General features: G+C 40.8%; 1 protein-coding gene across 1 annotated transcript; it reads right to left on the bottom strand.

The window, feature by feature from the left end:
• Positions 1 to 10,547: 10,547 nt before the first annotated feature.
• LOC136764004 (SLAM family member 5-like) lies at positions 10,548 to 18,199 on the bottom strand. Its single transcript, XM_066717834.1, has 5 exons — positions 18,116 to 18,199; positions 12,904 to 13,215; positions 12,183 to 12,452; positions 10,654 to 10,803; positions 10,548 to 10,567 (listed from the first exon to the last, which is right to left on the bottom strand). The coding sequence occupies exons 1-5, from the start codon at positions 18,177 to 18,179 to the stop codon at positions 10,548 to 10,550; spliced, it is 816 nt and encodes a 271-aa protein (XP_066573931.1). The 5' UTR covers positions 18,180 to 18,199.
• Between the last annotated feature and the right edge of the window lie 716 nt (positions 18,200 to 18,915).

Below are 18,915 nucleotides of genomic sequence, written 5' to 3' on the forward strand. Positions count from 1 at the left end.
AGTTGCAGCAGCACTTGATGTATTAGCAGTGTGTCGAGTCCTGCCATTGAGAGATAAACCTCACATCTCTATGCAGCCAGTGTTGTGGAGGTAATTGGCCACACTGAAGAACACTCACCTGTTTCCATGTTGATAAAACCATGAAAATACCATTGTGTGTTTTGGGAAATTAAACAACTTCCTTAAATAAACTGAAGAATACAAATGTATCATTTTTCTCTCCTGTGTTCTGTATCTCCCTCTCCTGGCCTCCTCTCTCTCTGTTTCTCAGCAGGATAATGATGGACACTGTGTCTATGCTGCCATTCGACAATAGTTGCCGAGCCTGGGAGGCAGAGTCTGTCTTCATCTACTGTCATAGACAAGCCTTGGAGTCTGGCTTCATGTACTGGCTGTGTTGTGTTTTGCTAATAAACAATACACATGTCTTTTCTACTCCCATCTCATGTCTGGTCTTATTAGTATAATTATGGAAGACACGTGGATTATGTGCATGTTTCAGGCATGTCAAATTCTACGTAGAACTTTAGATTTAGACTTTTGAAACATATGTAGGCTCTGGGCGCTTCTGGAGGACAACAGGACTGAGCATAACCACTTCAATACCATGATTTATACACCTACGTCAAATGAAAATTCTCAGTACCATGTAGTTTCATGTCATTCCCAAAGCCAGTTTTGATAATGTAGAATGTATCAATTGAAAGAATTGTATCAACTGTAGAGTTGAAAAAAGATCTTTGCATTAGTTTTAGCTCCAGAAACATAGCTCTTAAAACTAATGCAATGAGCTTTTTTCAATACTACAACAGCAAGAGGTCAATAAAGGAGGAAGTGAAAAAGATAAAGGGCAAAAATTGAAGTATCCTGGAATAGGAATATTCTAAATGAGTATTTCACAGAGGTTTTAACAAAAGAAAAAACTGATAACATGCCACAGGTTAACAACCAGTCCAGTCAAATCCTAAGAGAGATCAGGATAAATGAGGAGGAGGTACTAAAGGGGCTAGCAGAATTAAAAACAAACAAATCACCTGGGCCAGATGGGATATTTCCAACAGTACTGAAAGAAATGAGGGTAATTATTTATAGGCCGCTAATTCAAATATTCCAAATGACACTTGGAACAGGGGATTTGCCAACTGACTTAAAGATGGCAAATGTCATACCAATCCACAAGAATGGGGACAAAACTGAGCCAGGAAATTACAGACCAATCAGTCTCACCTTCATCACTTGTAAAATGCTGGAAAAAATGATTAAACAGAAAAGAGGAGCATCTTAATGAAAGCCATATTCTTGGAGATAGTCAACGTGGGTTTAGATGAGGCAGATCATGTCTTACTAATTTATTTAAGCAAGTAGAAGGTTTATGAACTGGTTGATGTATAGGAAACAGAGGGTGTCGATTAGAGGAGTTGCTTCTAACTGGAGTGAGGTTGTTAGTGGAGTTCCACAGGGATCAGTACTAGGACCTTTGCTTTTTCTAATCTATATTAATGATCTGGACTCTGGGATAGTTAGCAATCTTGCCAAATGTGCAGATGATATTAAAATAGGTGGTTCAGCAGATACAATCTCGGCAGCACAGGTTATTCAAAGGGACTTTCTTTTGTTCTTATGTTCTTATAATCAAGAAATTAATTCAGATTGTGAAACATATCGACGAATACACTTTGGGCAGGTGGCGGGTGTAAATTATATTCCCTGCTGGAAAACTATGCTATGATAATATTCAGTTGTGGGCCGACACCTGGCAGATGAAATTCAATGTGGACAAGTGCAAGCTATTACATGCAGGTAACAAAAATGTCCACTATAATTACACTATGGGAGGAATAGAACTAGATGAATTAATGCATGAGGAAGACCTAGGAGTCTATGTGGACTTCTCACTTTCTCCATCCAAACAATGTGGGGAAGCAATAAAAAAGGCAAACAAAATGTTAGGGTATATTGTCAAAAGTGTAGAATTGAGAACAAGGGCAGTAATGTTCAGACTGTACAATGCACTAGTTAGAGCTCATCTGGATACTGTGTACAGGTCTGGGCTCCACACTTCAAGAAAGATATCGCTGCTCTAGAGACAGTTCAGAGGAGAGCAACCAGACTTATTCCAGGTCTGAAGAAAATTTTCAAAGTGAAACTTAACTTTTTACAATGCAGAGGAGATCACACACAACATCCACCTATGTTACTTTGTAATGCAGTTTACTGTTGATCCACACACACTTGCGTTAAAAAGATTGTCAGCATGATTGCCGAAATGTAGCATCACCATGGCAATCATTAAGTACAAGGCAAGGAGCATTATATATGTACAGTTAGGTCCATAAATAGTTGGACAGTGACACAATTGTCATCATTTTGGCTCTGTACACCACCACAATGGATTTCAAAAAAACAATCAAGATGTCCTTTAAGTGTAGACTTTCATCTTTAATTTGAGGGTAGTTACATCCAAACTGGGTGAACGGTGTAGGAATGACACCCATTTTGATGTGGTCCCCCCAATTTTAGGGGCTCAAAAGTAATTGGACAAACTAACATAATCATGAATTTAATTGTGAGTTTCAATACTTGTTTGCAAATGTTTTGCAGTCAATGACTGCCTGAAGTCTGGAACCCATCACATCACCAGATGCTGGGTTTCTTCCCTGGTGATGCTCTGCCAGGCCTGTACTGCAGCTGTCTTTAGTTCCTGCTTGTTCTTGGGGTGTTTTGATAACTGATAACAAAATGATAACAATTGTGTCACTGTCCAAATATTTATATGGACCTAACTGTATATGTACAGTCTAGAGCAGGGATCAGCAACATTTTTTTATTTTCCTGGCATGGCTTGGTGTTGGTGTTGTCTCTGGTGAGAGCGGGGGGCGTGACGGTGTTTTCTCAGGTGAAAGCAGTCTGCCGGTGCGATACGTTATCATGAGGTAGGATTACATCAAGATGTACACTGGAATTCAGGTGTGGAATAAATATAAATAAAAAAGTCGACTCGTCGCTTGCCGTTGTTGGAGTGCCAGTGCTTACCCCTCGGCGTGCCAATGTTGGCACGCGTGCCATAGGTTGCCGACCCCTGGTCTAGAGTCTAGCTGTTCATGCTTTAGGCTTTAGGTAACCCTGTTAAAATTCACACTGAGAAACATGAATACACACACCCTTCAGGTGTCACCACTGCCTTTCCTCATCGGTGAGGGCCTTGTGTGGATATTCCAGTGGTCAGGTCACTGTTTAATGGTCCTTTATGTGTCTCTGTGGCACATCAGTCAGCACTGCAGTGTATGAGCCCCACTCAGGCTAGAATACTGCAGCTCCCCCATCATGTCTTTCCATCCTGCAGCTGCTAAGGTCTCGAGCTGCAGCTCATAGTGGAAAGAGCAGCCGTTTGTATTAATAAACTGAGAGCAGGTTCAGTAACGACAGGAAAGGTGGAAAAAGTCACAGGCGAATGAACTACAGAGCTCAGCTCACACTACTAGGGGCCACTTCCTGCTCTGCTGTTTGTAAAACTGATTTCCTTTTCATAAGTGCAGCAAGTATTACACTTCTTTATTGTTGTCCATAGCTAAACTATGTGAAATGCCACTAAGGGTGGAAATATAAAGCATAATGGGGTTCTGACCGTGGAACTCAAAATAGACTGCGTGAACAGGACTGAATCAAAATACCTGATGTGGCTAATCTTCACAGTGCACTTACTTGTGTGAGAAGCTACTGGGACCTCCAGGTCAAGCAAATAATTAGGTGACCTGAGATGCCCAGCTCAGGGGGCATGCAGGCAGTGGCCAGAACATTTTGAATGGGGTGGCCGAGGTGGGGCACAGACCCAATTTATGGGGGCCATTCTTAATCGATGCAAGGTAGATTTTTTCATAATAATTATGATAGTTAAACACATTACATGATTCAGCTTAGGTTTGGTACATTTCCCAATTCAAATAAATCAAAATTAAATTCCAAAAGTCTTAATAGCATTTGCGTTGTCAGTCAGTCATTTTATTTATATAGCACATTTAAAAACAACGACAGTTGGCCAAAGTGCTGTACAAAATCCACAATTACAAACTTCATAACAAAAACACAAGGACAACATGAAAGACACAAAGACAATAAGAGAATACCACTAAACCTGCATATTTCCATAAGCTAGAGAAAACAAATAAGTTTTAAGAAGAGATTTAAAACCATTAAAAGTTGGAGAAGACCTTATATAGCGAGGTAAATTATTCCAGAGTCGTGAGGCTGCAATTGAGAAGGCACGGTCACCTTTCAGTTTTAGGCATGACGTGCGAACAGTCTACTGCAGACTATTTGATGACCAAAGAGGTCTAGAGGTGTGATGGTGAGAGAGGAGATCCGCAATATAAAGAGGAGCCAAACCATAAACCCTTATAAACAAACAATAGGATTTTAAATTGAATTCTGTATTTAACAGGAAGCCAGTGAAGAGAGGCCAACACTGGAGATATACTATCCCTCTTTTTAGTCCCAGTTAAAAGTCTAGCAGCAGTGTTCTGAACTCTAAGAGGCCAAGTTTCATTATTGAACCAGGGCTGTACTCTAGTTTTAGGTTTTATAATTTTAACAGGTGCAAGAGACTCCATAATATCCCCACAGACATCATTAAACATATAAATCAACTCATTTGAACTCAGGCTAGTAGGAGTCGACGCAATAGTATAGGCAAGTGGAGAGATACTATTATATGCATCAGAGAAAAGCCTGGATGTGGCTGAGTTAAATGAGCAAACACGCCGGCCTACTGACACAGAACCAGAAACTGGCCTAACCAAGGCTGTTTTAAAAAAGACAGTCTTATGGTCAGACAAACAATTATCTTCAATATCTATATTACAAACAGGGAGGCAAGTTCAAACTTAAAGGCATATATTAAAATAGTCCTTAATTATACGGCTATATCAAAAACAGTAGTTTTATCTCTTTATGAATTATTCTAACATGTTAAACCAATGCACACTGGCAACCAAAGCATTTTAAATAAATATACACATATTTCTTGCTAACATAAGTTACTTTTTGCAACCAAAGCATTTTAAATGAGAAAACAATTTTATATTTTTTTGCTAAGATAAAGTAACAAGACATTTAGTGTTAGTTTTAACAATATTACATTTTTAATAAGGGAAGTAGGGAAGCGTCTCTTATCTGCTCCACTGATGCATTTCTGCCATCTGCCTTTAAAACGCTTCCTCACTAGCTCCTAAGTCCAAACTTAATTATATGTACACATAAAATTTGTCCTTTAGAACACAGAGCTTTATCAAAAACCTAAAACGTCTTAAAACCAACATACTTGCATTTTTTTCACAACTGAAGCATTTACAATACAAATACAAGCATATATTTTAAAATAACTTATAATAAAATAACTAAAATAACAAGCCATGTAGTGTTAGTTTTAACAATATTTAATTTATAATAAGGGAAATAGTGTCACACCCAAGTGGGTCGTTAGGGGCGACATGCTGCGTGACCACGCCACCTCTTTTTATAAATGAAAGAGGACCTCATTCACCCACTATCTCTCTCTCCCCGGGTAGGTTCAACCGGACCCCAGAACACCACCACTCAAAGGTAAGTTTGTTGTAAATAACAATTTATTTTACACAGCGCTGGACTGGGCATGGAGACTGTTACAGAGCAAGCAAAACAATAGCTTAAGGTCATATGGGAAATACTATATATATAAAACCTATTCTAAAATGCCTTTAATAAAAAGGGGCAATAAAACTAGTAAAAGCCTTACCTAAATAACACAAAGAAAACAGATTACTACACTAAGTTAAGAATAAATAAAACCCACTTCCCCTAATCTAAAATGATAGAAAATAGCAGTAACTGATATAACAATATCCCTTTAACAGTTCACAAAGAGCACAGTTACATGGAGCACATCCCCTCCCTTCTAAAAGGAGGTTAAAACTATCTTTCAGCGCGACGCCAAGAACTCATCGGCCAACTGGGACCCTGACAAGCTGCAGGTGAGAAATTACTATTAGTTTAAATTCCCAAATTGCACAATGCCCAAAGTCACTAGCTCTTCTTTCTTTGTTCACAGATGCTTCACGGGCTATTTGGGGCGAAAGCAGGTGACTTCGGAAACCCAGCACAGAGACCCTCTCTGTTCAGGTAATATACCACAAGGATTAAATCACTGTCAAAAGTGGATTCAAATGTCTCAATAAGGCAAGTTCATTTATCACTGTGTATGCCTTTTCTTTCCTCGAAACCTCCCCAGAAACTAAAGTGAGGTACTTTATGCTCTATAGTCTTGCCGTCGACTCCAGAGATTAGGCCTAAGTGTCCTTCTCCTCTGTCTCAGTCCGCGTCTCCAGGGGTTTCCTCTTAATAGTTATTTATAATCCTGCTCTTCTGCATTCACCCGGTCTCCTGCTGTCTCCGATTGCCCGCTTTCCCTACAGCCCTGTGCTTTGGTTTGGTTCGGTTTTATTATGAAATATAATTAAAAAAAAAACACAAAATAAACATAAGAGAAGCAATGCTTCATTTTAAATAAACAACCAGTGAATCAAAGTTTACAAAATACAATAGAATAATAATAATAATGAAGAAAAAACAAAATTACATAATGAACTAATAAGTGTATTAATTAAGTCTGTCACGCCGCACCTCTGACAAAAGTGTTTTCTTATCTGTTCCACTGATGCGAAGGCTGTTGTCTGTTGTCTGCCTCAAAAACAAGTTGAGCTGGTTGAGTGTTGACACTGCCAGGATCAATCACTACCAATGCATTTGAACCCGATCAGAAATGGCAGTGTAAATGTGCCTACTGACATCAGACCAGCTCTTCCACAAGCGTCGCTGGTCCCACCTTTTTGGTTTAATCAAGTTGAAAAATTACCAATCAGAACCCATTGTCTGGGGTGGAGGGGCACTGGGGTAGCCAATCAAATTTGAGTTAGAAGCAACTCCTCTAATCGACACCCTCTGTTTCCTAGACATCAACCAGTTCATAATCCATCTACTTACATTACCCTGAATGCCTACAGCTTCCAATTTGAGGATCAGTCTTTGGTGTGGAACCTTATCAAAAGCTTTCTGAAAATCTAAGTATATCATATCATATGCTTTCACATGATCTACAGCTGCAGTTGCATGTTCAAAAAATTAGAATACATTAGTAAGACATGATCTGCCTCGTCTAAACCCATGTGGACTATTTCCAAGAATATGGTTTTCATTGAGATGCTCCTCTATTTTCTGTCTAATCATTTTCTCCAACATTTTACAGGTGATGCAGGTGAGACTGATTGGTCTGTAATTTCCTGGCTCAGTTTTGTCCCCTTTCTTGTGGATTGGTATGACATTTGCTGTCTTCCAGTCAGTTGGCACATCCCCTGTTCTAAATGTCTTTTGGAATATTTGAATATTATAAATAATTTCCCTCATTTCTTTCAGTACTGTTGGAAAGATTCCATCTGGCCCAGGTGATTTGTTTGTTTTTAACAGTTTCATAATTAACACTGCAGTTGCTCTATTACTAGGAACGTTGCAAAAACTTACCATGCATTTCGTTTCTCATGCACAAGCTGAACCTTGTTGGATGTGCTCTTTTGGAAAGATAATTCTGATTCACACTGTCCCCAAAGCACCGTGCGGTTAACATTGTCTCTCTCGTAAATACTCCCACAGTTTCCATGCTTTCGCCCTTAGTTTTGTTTCATGCAGTAGCAGCTGCGACGCGCAGCTTCAGACATTTTTCCCATTAAGGCGCACAGGTGGATGACAAACCAAGTGATGCATTACTGCCACCTCCTGCTGTTTGGAATTAAACCGTTGTTTTCACACAGAGCCAGGAATACGGGCCAAAGACATTAGGCGAAAGGACTCAGATCAAGGATATTAATAAGAATGGTTAAGATACAAGCAACAAAGCTAAATGAGTATTTGATCGCTGAAATAGAAGTCGACGTATTTTATTTGTCAACTAAGTCGATTAATCGTTGCAGCCCTAATTATACATATTGAAGATACTACTTTTGGCAGATTACACCCAAACACTCCTGACTCTTGACCTCATTACTGCACAATTGAGTCGAACTCTCAGTTATGTGTGAGTACTGCTGCAGTAGTGTCATGGGTTACAGCTTCAGAGTAACAGAGAGACTGCAGTGCAGTGGTGGCGAGCATCAGTGTGTCAGGGCCCTGGGCAGGAAGGGGTTAAATAACCCAGATTGACACCATTCAGGGCTCTGTGGCTCAAAGCATGTGAACCTTAAACTGTTGAATGAGTACAGATGTACCCATCAGTAACGTGGAATTATGTGTTCGGGTGAAAAACACTCTGACATATATATCCCAGACCGTAGGATGGCCACTGCTATGACCACAATTCTTTTTGTCTTGTTGGTTTCTTTCAAACCACCTTCCTCACCTCACTACATCAGAAATATGGCCAATGCAGGAAGCTGACACACATAGATTTATTTCTCATTTGGGGGAACTATTTTCTTTCATAAATGAAGTCAGAGTCTGGAATCAGGAATCAAAGGGTTTTTATTACAAAGGGAGGGGTGAGAAAGGGATGGCAAGCCTTAGTTATGCCAAGCCAAGTAGGAACCAGGATTTGACAGGTATTTTTACACAGTTTCTCTAGGTTTAGTAAATAAAACAGGGTCAAAGCAATATTGACGGAAAAAGAGGATTACATTGTGACTTCTTCTTTGATGTGCAGGGCCATAAAAGGCACAAGCTATCCAGGTCAAAGGTCAGAGTGTATCTGTCTGGCATTGTGCTTTCACTGATTAAAAAGTAAGAAATCTCAGCATGCTAATTGTATAAGGGAGGTCATGATGTTTTGGACTAAATGTGTAATTCGTTTTGCACATACTTTAGGGTAAGCTGCTTGTCTGGTGTACAAGTGACCCAGGGCAGTAACTTTGCACACACCAAAGCCAGAGACAAACCCTATAGGACTGACATATCAACAGCATAATTACAACTACTACTAATAATGGTAACAATACCCATTAAAACAAATTTGATCATGCTATGACAATGATTCATTTTTAGAACTATTTAAAAAGTGGTGATTTTTTGGCCGGAGGAGGCAGATCCTCTCGCTGAAATGTTGCAGCGAGTCCCATCGGTGGGTGGGTGTGGTCAGCGGGGAGCTCGTCCAGCCCGGCTCCTCATCCAGTCTCCGTCACTGGGTGCTCCTCTGCTCATATGAAGATCTTTCATGCGCAAAGATCAGAGCAACGAGGTTAGTGACTCTAATGACCTGTGACTCTGAACTCTCTGTGAGGCTCATGACTGACGCCCTGACACTTAAACACGTGTGCATCCACACAGACACACACCACACGCTCAAACAAACAAAGACACACACCACATGCTCCAAAACACACAGACACACACCACATGCTCCAAAACACACAGACGCACACCACACGCTCCAAAACACACAGACACAGCCCACACACATCTCACACACTCAAACACACACAGACACAGCCCACACACATCTAACACACTCAAACACACACAGACACAGACCACACGCTCAAACACACACAGACACACAGCCCAGCATACACAGTGACACACACCACACACCACACATTCAAACACACACAGACCAGCATACACAGTGACACACACCACACGTTCAAACACACACAGCCCAGCATACACAGTGACACACACCACACACCACACATTCAAACACACACAGACCAGCATACACAGTGACACACACCACACGTTCAAACACACACAGCCCAGCATACACAGTGACACACAGACACAGCCCAATACACACAGTGACACACACCACACACTCAAACACACACAGACACACTCCACACACTCAAACACACACAGACACACACTACATACTCAAACAAACACATACACAGCCAGCATACACAGTGACACACAGACACAGTCCAGCATACACAGTGACACACAGACACAACCCAAGATACACAGTGAATCTCACGGCAATGAACAGACCTGGTAACAGTGCCTTTGAAGCTGGTTTTAGATCGATGCATGTATAGTGTTGGGGTAAAATTGCCCCCTATGTATTGTATATACCCACTGTATAACTGTCTATAATCTTATTAGGGTTTCTCTGCTCTATTTATGATTTCTCTGCTCAGACTTATCTGTGTGGCAGATAGAGATAATTTCTACTGCCGTGGACATTCTTTAGGTAACGAACCAAAACTATGTATAACACGTTCTTATCAGTATAGTGTGTGCTGTGTCCTTGGTACCAGTGCTTCCATGTCTGGATGAAATATTGCTTCCCTAATTATAAAGAATACCTTATGAATTATTACTTCACGTGTCTTGGAACTGCCCCGGGATATATGCCAAGAAAATATCATCCAGGTTCGGGAAGGCCCCAAAACTCATGTGAAATACTGCTTGTAGATGTATAAAAGGCTGTGTGAAACTTTCAATAAACGAAGATAAACGAACAGACATTGTGTCCGTGACTTTACTTCCCGGGCCTGTTTCCTGCTGAGAGTCTACACTGTTACTGGAAGAGCTCACTGGGGTGCCTGATTCACTGGGGAATCCGAAGGGTTGCTTCAACTGAAGCTTAGTACCTTAACACATAGATACACACACAGACACAGAGACACCTGCCTTTACTCAGCTGCTCTCTCAGTCTCTTCAGGTCGGCTGTGATACGAATCACAGTGAGGACAGCCAGCACTGTCAGCACTGAGAACACAGCTGTCACTGCAATCTTCAGAGCCAGCGCTGCAGGAGCGACAGCACACTGACTGATGGGGCTCTCAGCTGTGTGTGTGTGAGAGAGAGAGAGAGTTAATGTAGTACAGTACAAACACACCGACTGACTGCTGCAGCTCTCACTGTGCTCCCCTGAGACACTCGGGGAGAGAGAGGAAATGACTACTGTTTTTCCCAGTTGCATAGATATTACTGTCTTGTTAGGAGTTTGACAATCCAAATAGATATATGAAGAAGATCAATAAGAGTTTATTTTGGCCACAACTTGCTGACTAACAGAATCTGGCCATGAGGACAAGGCCATCAGACTCCTACCACCCCCGTTTGGGCTGAAGGATGGAAGCAAAGCAGGGAATGCTGGGAAATGAGTCAGGCGGGAGGTTGTTCTCCTCAGGCACTTAAGTTTCAAGCTCTGTGTGTAGAACTGAGCGCAGGTGTTTTACAGGTGGCTGCTGGGAACAGAACACTGTATATTTTTAAGTTAATTATGTATTTGTTAATTTGTTTTTAATTTATTTATTTTGGCCTGATTGTTTAAACAATCGAAAGACTGGCACGGTGAACATATCTCAATATTGTAAACGAAAGGAGTAAACTGCCAGAGTAATTACATAAGGCAATGTAAAGAACTGTCTTGGAGTTACCACACAAAATCTTTTTGGCTTTTCAATCTATGGCTTTGATGTAAAGCAGGCTTCTAATCAAGTTTTTTATTATTTGTTATTTTTTTACAAACACAAGCACAACTAAACAGCAGAATTATATTAAAGCTTCAGGTCATAAACTTCAACTTCTCATCAAGACATACATAAAGGATCTGCACAATATACAGTTACTTTTCATAATAAGGTATGGTACTCCTGTACCAAGATTTCACTCCTGACATTATGTAAATCAGGCTCTTTGTGTTTTATATAGTGTATCACTCCCTCCTTCAGTCAACACCATTGTGCATGTTTGAAATCTGTCTGAACGAATGGGCTGCATGAGTGTAGAAACATCAAAAAGTTTACAAAAAAGAGGCGGTTGGACCACTGGGCCTGTTTGGTAATGAAGGAAGCTCTCTGTCTGTCTTTCTGATGCTCTTCCTGTCCATGTGGGCATTAACAGTCCCGGCAAAGCAAAGAGAAGAGTATGGGCTCAAATTTGCACCATAAGTAACAAATTCAAAATAAAAAATATTGTAAACAAAAAAAATAAAGTTGAGAAAAAATTGATGTTGAGATCGAAACAATCGAAAGCAAAATGTACAGAATTGTAAACAAAAACAATTATATTAAAAGCAAGAAAATATACGATGCCCCTCCATTTGCCTCTTGCTAAATGATACAAGGTCAATCAGTCTGGCGCTGTGTTATCTGAGGAGCTGAATTAAACTGCTTGTGCAGGTTACATTAATATGAATATGATATTTAACAGTGTTTCACCAGTGCAGTAGTCTGAAGGGTTGACTGTGTTGTTCTGGGTGCTGACAGGGTTGGTGGCCACACAACTGTAGGAGTGAGAGAGTCCTTCTGTCTCCAGAGGGAGAGTCAGGGGGGTGCTGAGATCAGGGGAGCTGGTGTGTTTCAGGGGCTTCTCCTCCCCCTCTCTGTACCAGGACAGGGTCACCTCTCTCCCATTGGTCACAGAGCACAGGAAAGGGCACAGCAGACTGAACTGGGTTTTACTGGATACCTGAGGTTTGGACACACGGTCTGTAGAAAGACAGAGTGAGACAACAGTGAGACCTACAGCCCTGCTCAGTACACAGCACACACTGACACTGACTGCACCGCACTGACACTGACTGTACAGCACTGACACTGACTGTACAGCACTGACACTGACTGCACAGCACTGACACTGACTGTACAGCACTGACACTGACTGTACAGCACTGACACTGACTGCACTGACACTGACACTGACTGTACAACACTGACACTGACTGCACTGCACTGACACTGACTGCACAGCACTGACACTGACAGTACAGCACTGACACTGACTGCACCGCACTGACACTGACTGTACAGCACTGACACTGACTGCACCGCACTGACACTGACTGTACCACACTGACACTGACTGCACCGCACTGACACTGACTGCACAGCACTGACACTGACAGTAACTCCGCTCTGTGGTGAGAGCACAGACACTCACTGTACACTGTCAGCTGGAACACTGTTGTGTCTGAGACGCTTCCTCCTGTGTTCTGCACTCTATATTGCCCAGAGTCCTCTGTGTTGAGCTGTGTGATGTGGAAGTGCCCAGTCTCTCTGGCCCAGTGCACTCTCCCTTTGAACCTGTCCACATTGACAGGGCTGCTCTGCCCACCGGTCACAAAGGCAATAGAGCCAACTTCTTTGTAATTCAAAATCCCATCTGATAACACTGGGGCATTAAAAGCGACCTCGTCTCCCATAATGCCGTTCAGTTTCTGCCCCTCAGACTGGGCAGGTGATGGACAGAGCCCTGCATAAGAGAAACAGTAACTTAATGGCCTCTGTAAACAAATGAAAAGACAGCACACAACCAGGTGAGGCTCTTAGTGCCTCCTGTCAGTTAAAGAAGGAAATATTATTTTAAAGACGATATGAAAGAGATGCTTTGCCCGGTGCATGTGGACCTTAAACTCCCTCTCTCTCTGTCACCTTCACCTGACCCAACGCTACCCCATGAATGGCACTGTCCTCTATACAACAGGAAGCAATAGGCTTCCTGTTGAGGAGATGCAGGGAGGAGAAAGGCCGTGTCTAGGGGGTGTTCCGAGGTGACATGTAACACTTAGCATTTAGACCAAAAAGTTCATAAATCTCGTCGGACCACATCTTCTGCCACATTTTTAGTAATGGCTTCAGTCTTGCCACCCTACTAGAAAGGATAGTTGTTGTTTTTTAAGTGTTCTGGATATTGTTGACTGATGCACATGTTCTCCCATCTCAGCCATTGAAATTGAAATTCATTACCTGACCAAGGAACTTCAGAGGTGATGTGTTTTCATTCTGAAATCATGAGAACCACAATTATTGCAAACACACTAATTGTGTAGCTTGTAAATGTAATTTTGTGCACGAATTTAGGTTTGCACCCACCAAAGGGTTTGAATAATTTTTCCATTTTTATTTCATACTTCTGTCTTCTTGTTTTTGCTTTGAACATGAGGATTCAGTTGTGTTTATAATACACATATGAATTCTTACTTCAAAGTGTCATGACTGCAAGTTTTAAAGCAACAAAATGCAAAAGGGTCCTAACACTTTTTCAAGGCACTGTATATGAATTCACACACACACACACACACACACACACATAGAGACAGAGGCTTCCTGGTTGGCTCACCATGCTCCTCAACTTAGATCAGGGGCTCAAACTCTTTCTTAATGAAAATGAGAGACTTCAAGGGTAACTTAGTACATATGTTTCATGGAGCCAGTTCTTCAATACAATAGAGGGAAGAAAATGGCAGCTGGGTAGAGCTAGGAGTCGGGGTTTCAGAGTGAAGTGCACAGGGGAGATCATAGGGCTTTTATATGAGACTTCATTATGAGAACTTACAGGGATCGTAATCCATGGGGTACACTCAGGCGATTCGCCACTGAAAAGGATTAGACATTTGTCTTTTGCTGGCATTTTTGCTTTTAGTTTGTTGAATGGATAAACTCCATTTCCAACACCCTGGTGTTGTGTACTGATGAGGTCTATCCAAGCAGAACCGGTTCAAAGTGGTTTTAGAAAAAGACCAGAAGCAGAAGGCAGCGGAAACTCAACACTGCACTGAGGACTGGGCCTGTGGTCTGTGGTCTTTCAAATGCAGATCAAAGCTCAAAGGAAGTGCACTTGTTATCAACACAGGTTGCAATTATTAACAAAGTGTTGGTGTTCATTGTGATTTAATGAAATATAAGGCATTCTAACCAGTCCACATGTCCCACTTCAAACTTGGGTCTGGACAAAGCCTGTCCCAAAACATGGGCAGCGTAGCAGACAAACAGCTGATCAGTATGATGAACAACGTGCATCTTGTCAACATAACACCGTAACATCCACACAGAGCAAAGCAAATGGTGAGACATGCAGGGTTCGGACATTGGGAGGCTCTGGAGCCATCGCCTGTGAAACACAAACAGGGCAATGTGTTGGAGTTCCTGGTGTGTGCAGGACTACTGAGCTTTTTAAGCACAAGTCCTATGCGGCAGATGCGCAGGCTGTGCGCATTCAAAATACATCTAGCCTGCTGGCGCTGTATGTGAGGGAGCTGGCAGAGAAGCACAAGGAGGTTAGGAAATGAAAAAACAGTTTGCCACATTAGGGGTCGCTTCAGCCTCACATGGCTAGGAAAAGAGGGCATTTGTCCTGTGTGCAGTGTACAGTGTACAGTGTATTTAAGCATTTCAAGGTGAAAGGTCATTTCCCAACACCCTCTGGGGAACTGTTTCGAAACTGCAAAATTATTTCACACAACACTCCAAATGCAAGCACTATGAATCCTTGGCTATTGTTTAACATCTGTCATATTGGCTGCACATTGACTGACATGATCTCTAAAATCTTTTCTCGGGAGCTTTTGACTATTGAAATATTTTATTCTACCCAGAGTTCCCTGTAGTTTGTTTAAAATGTTTTAAAGTTACATTTATCCATTGACAGGGCTTGTTCATTGAGGTTTCATAATAACAATGATAAGTTGACAGGTTTTATTGCATGCACATGTTTATATGTTTCTTAATCCTGACCATCTTTATAGGTTATTTAGGCATCCTGGCTTTTCATTGCAGTTTTCATCATGCACATTTCATCACCAGCGTCAGTTCATCACAAATCTCCATATTCATCATCAATTTACATATTCAGTTACAAACTACACACAGACTTTTAGACCAGCAGTTGTAGTCGGTTTTTGAAAGTATCACATTCAATTCAGTAAATAAATATGGAAGGTAATTTGAGCCAAAATAAATAAATTGATATATATTTCGATTTATTTCATTTTTTATTAATCTATGTATTTATTTACATCATATTTTATTTTATTTTTTAATTTTGACAAAATGTTGTATATAAGGTAATAGAGTATTTAACAAATACTGAAACCACCCCACACAGGTCCACTAAAAGTTAAAGGAAGTGTAATTCAAAAAGATGCCCCAAAGAGCAGTTTATTCACACAATAGAATACAATTAAGTAGGTCAGATAAAAGGAGCAGACAATACCATTGAAAAACAGTTTAACACCAGAACCGCTTCTTGTGCAGCTTTTACAATTTAAAAGTAATCTCTGCATAGGCCTATGTGAATTTCTCTCGCATATTCGTTTTGAAGACTATGCGTTAATACACTGCGTTTCAGCTGTAAACTTCTCAAAATGAATAAGTTATAAATACTTTCTACTCCAGCCGGGCATTGTAATAACATTAGTCATTGTGAAAGAGTTATACAGTAATCGTGTTGATTCTTGAAACACTTCATTTTCTATCTTCTATCATCTTTCATATATATGCTGTCATTATTAATTTTATTAGCTGATTTGCACCTGATAAAGCTCTCCTCTTTCTGTTCCTCTCAGCACATTTCTAACTTTCCTGTGGGATTCATTCTTGATCCCGTTGTAAACCCAGGTCTCTGGATCAGTTATTTTATCAGTCACTGTTTGATCATGAATGCGAATTATGATTGTATTAGTGCTGGGCACTGTAGTGTTAAAGATCGCGTTTTCTGCTTTGATACGCAGCTGTAATAGACGGAGCCATTTCAAAGCGCTTCACGTTGTTTAAAGTAAAACGTTAAATATGTATTTCAAATCTCGAGTTTAATAAAATATGCAAAGACTTTTTTAAATTGCAGTATATAACGCGTCAATAATTGTGCTATAGCCCTATTTTAAACACGTCTCTCTATAATAATAATAATAATAATAATAATAATAATAATAATAATCCCTCCTCCCCGTCTCTCTCGCGACTACTTAGTATTATTCCCTACTAACACACAACGTTGCTACAATAATATATACTTACAAAATAAGATTAACTAACAAGTTAAAATAAATGTAACATGTACAACAACAGAAACCTTACATTGAGTGACCACAAACTACAAATATTCACTACTGCATATTATGTATACATACTGGTTCATATGTAAGTATTTCTCCCAATATGTATTACTGGAATATTAGGTCATGTTAACAGATTCCCTCACACTGCACGACATGACCGCCTGTGTAAATAAGCTGATTGAGTGATGCATTCATTGAAAAAAGGGGAGAAATTAAAGTTTTGAAAAACATTACAACTTAGCAGCTGGTGAAATTAAATTGTTGAAATGCAGACTACAGCTGCCGTAAATGTAGGATCTGATAAAAGTATGTTTTGGAATAGTAGGTTATTCGTAACTGAATATGCAAAGTGCTGATGAATATCCAAATTGGTAATGAACTGAGGCTGGTGATGAAGTGTACCCCTTGATGAAAAGTGCGTGATGAAAACACGTAGAACTGGTTATTGATAGGTAAGCATTACAGAATGGACAATTAAATGCATGAACAGAGATAAAACCCACACTGCGCTCTTCCGACATAAACACTACAGAAATCCCCAATTAAAGTTCAAGATAAAGACAATGTATATTTGCAAATGAATGTGGAGATGGTGAAAAATACCATCTCACTGTGTTAAAAGATATGTAGAGTATCTTCAGTATGAATGACTTCAGAGTCAAAATGTACACAATTAACTACAATTTTCACTTTCCTCCAGTATGTGAACAACACTTTTCCAAATAGGATTTCTGAATGTGGCAACTAAAACAAAAAGGCCTGGTATGTACTTCTAATCAACCCTTCATAGCTGAATCCCTCGCATCTATACGCACTTCTCTCAGAGCTGCCTCCAAAACTGAAAGGTCTGTTACTGTTTTTCCACTTCATGCTGTGAGATTTTGAAGATTCACTCATTTTAGTTTTGACTGTGAAAACCCTGTGCTGTCAAATCTGTACCCCCCTGACAATGTCCCAGGGCTGTTTTGGAGAAAGCGCTGATGCCAACTGAACCCCTGTTACTGATAGGATTGGCACCATCTCCTGTGAAGAAGCTGAGTGCAGAGAACCACACTGTGTGCCATCGAAGAGGTATACGATTTGAGGGTTTGAAATGCAGTGAGGAAGTCTAGCACTCATTGACTCAATAAGAGAGGTAAGGGAATGGATGTTACTTCACTTGGTCCCCCTGTATCCCCTTCTACTGCTGCTGCTACTATTGTGCTCTTACTACTACTACTGCTGTTACTAAAGCTGCTGCTATTACTGCTCCCATTACTGGTGCAGCTGCTCCTAATGCTGCTATTCTTGCTAAAGCTGCTCCTAGCAGAGTCTTACCGGAGAGTGCGGAGAGGCAGAGCAGGAAGACCCGAGAGTGTCCCATCGTCCAGAGAGTGATCATGGCAGCGCTGCCCAGCTCAGTCACTCTCTCACCCTGGGGCTCAGGGCTTGTGAAGACAAACCCCACCCACCTGCTTTCCTATTACACACAGACTGGGCTGCTGTCTTTCAGATCTTCCCCCGTAACAAGAGGCCACACCGTACACAGAAACATCTTCAGATGACTCAGACTTGTGAAACTATTGGTGGTCTACAGTGGTTCTCAAAAGTATTCAGCCCTTGGACTTTTTTTACATTTCATTGTGTTACAACATGAAATCAGAATGGATTTAATCAGGAGTTTTGTACATGAATTACAAGTACAAAACAGAAAATAATTGAATGCATAAGTAATCACCCCCTTCAGTCAATATTTGGTAGAGGCACCTTTGGCAGCAATTACAACCATGAGTCTATGTGGATAAGTCTCTACCAGCTGTGCACTTCTGGACACAGCAATTTTTGCCCATTCTTCTTTGCAAAATTGCTCAAGCTCCATCAAGTTGTATGGAGACCTTTGGTGAAAAGCAATTTTCAACTCTTTCCACATTTTCTCAATTGGATTGAGGTCCGGGCTTTGACTGGGCCACTCCAGGACATTGACATTTTTGTTTTGAAGCCACCCAAGTGTGGCTTTGGCTGTATGTTTGGGGTCATTGTCCTGCTGGAAGATTAATCTTCTCCCAAGTCCCAGGTCTCTTGCAGACGTCAGCAGGTTTTCTTCCAGGATTTCTCTGTACTTTGCTGCATCCATTTTG

This window comes from Amia ocellicauda, chromosome 12, assembly GCF_036373705.1.
Source record: "Amia ocellicauda isolate fAmiCal2 chromosome 12, fAmiCal2.hap1, whole genome shotgun sequence".
Taxonomy (NCBI): Eukaryota; Metazoa; Chordata; class Actinopteri; order Amiiformes; family Amiidae; genus Amia; species Amia ocellicauda.

What these genes read in the sequence shown, in the direction of transcription:
- LOC136764004 (XM_066717834.1), bottom strand. Translation starts at nt 18,179, where the DNA reads ATGATCACTCTCTGGACGATGGGACACTCTCGGGTCTTCCTGCTCTGC. An exon ending in CTGCCTCTCCGCACTCTCCG is followed by an intron (nt 13,216 to 18,115) that starts GTAAGACTCTGC and finishes TCTCTTATGCAG; the next exon opens with GGCTCTGTCCATCACCTGCC. An exon ending in GAGACTGAGAGAGCAGCTGA is followed by an intron (nt 10,568 to 10,653) that starts GTAAAGGCAGGT and finishes CGGATTCCCCAG; the next exon opens with TGAATCAGGCACCCCAGTGA.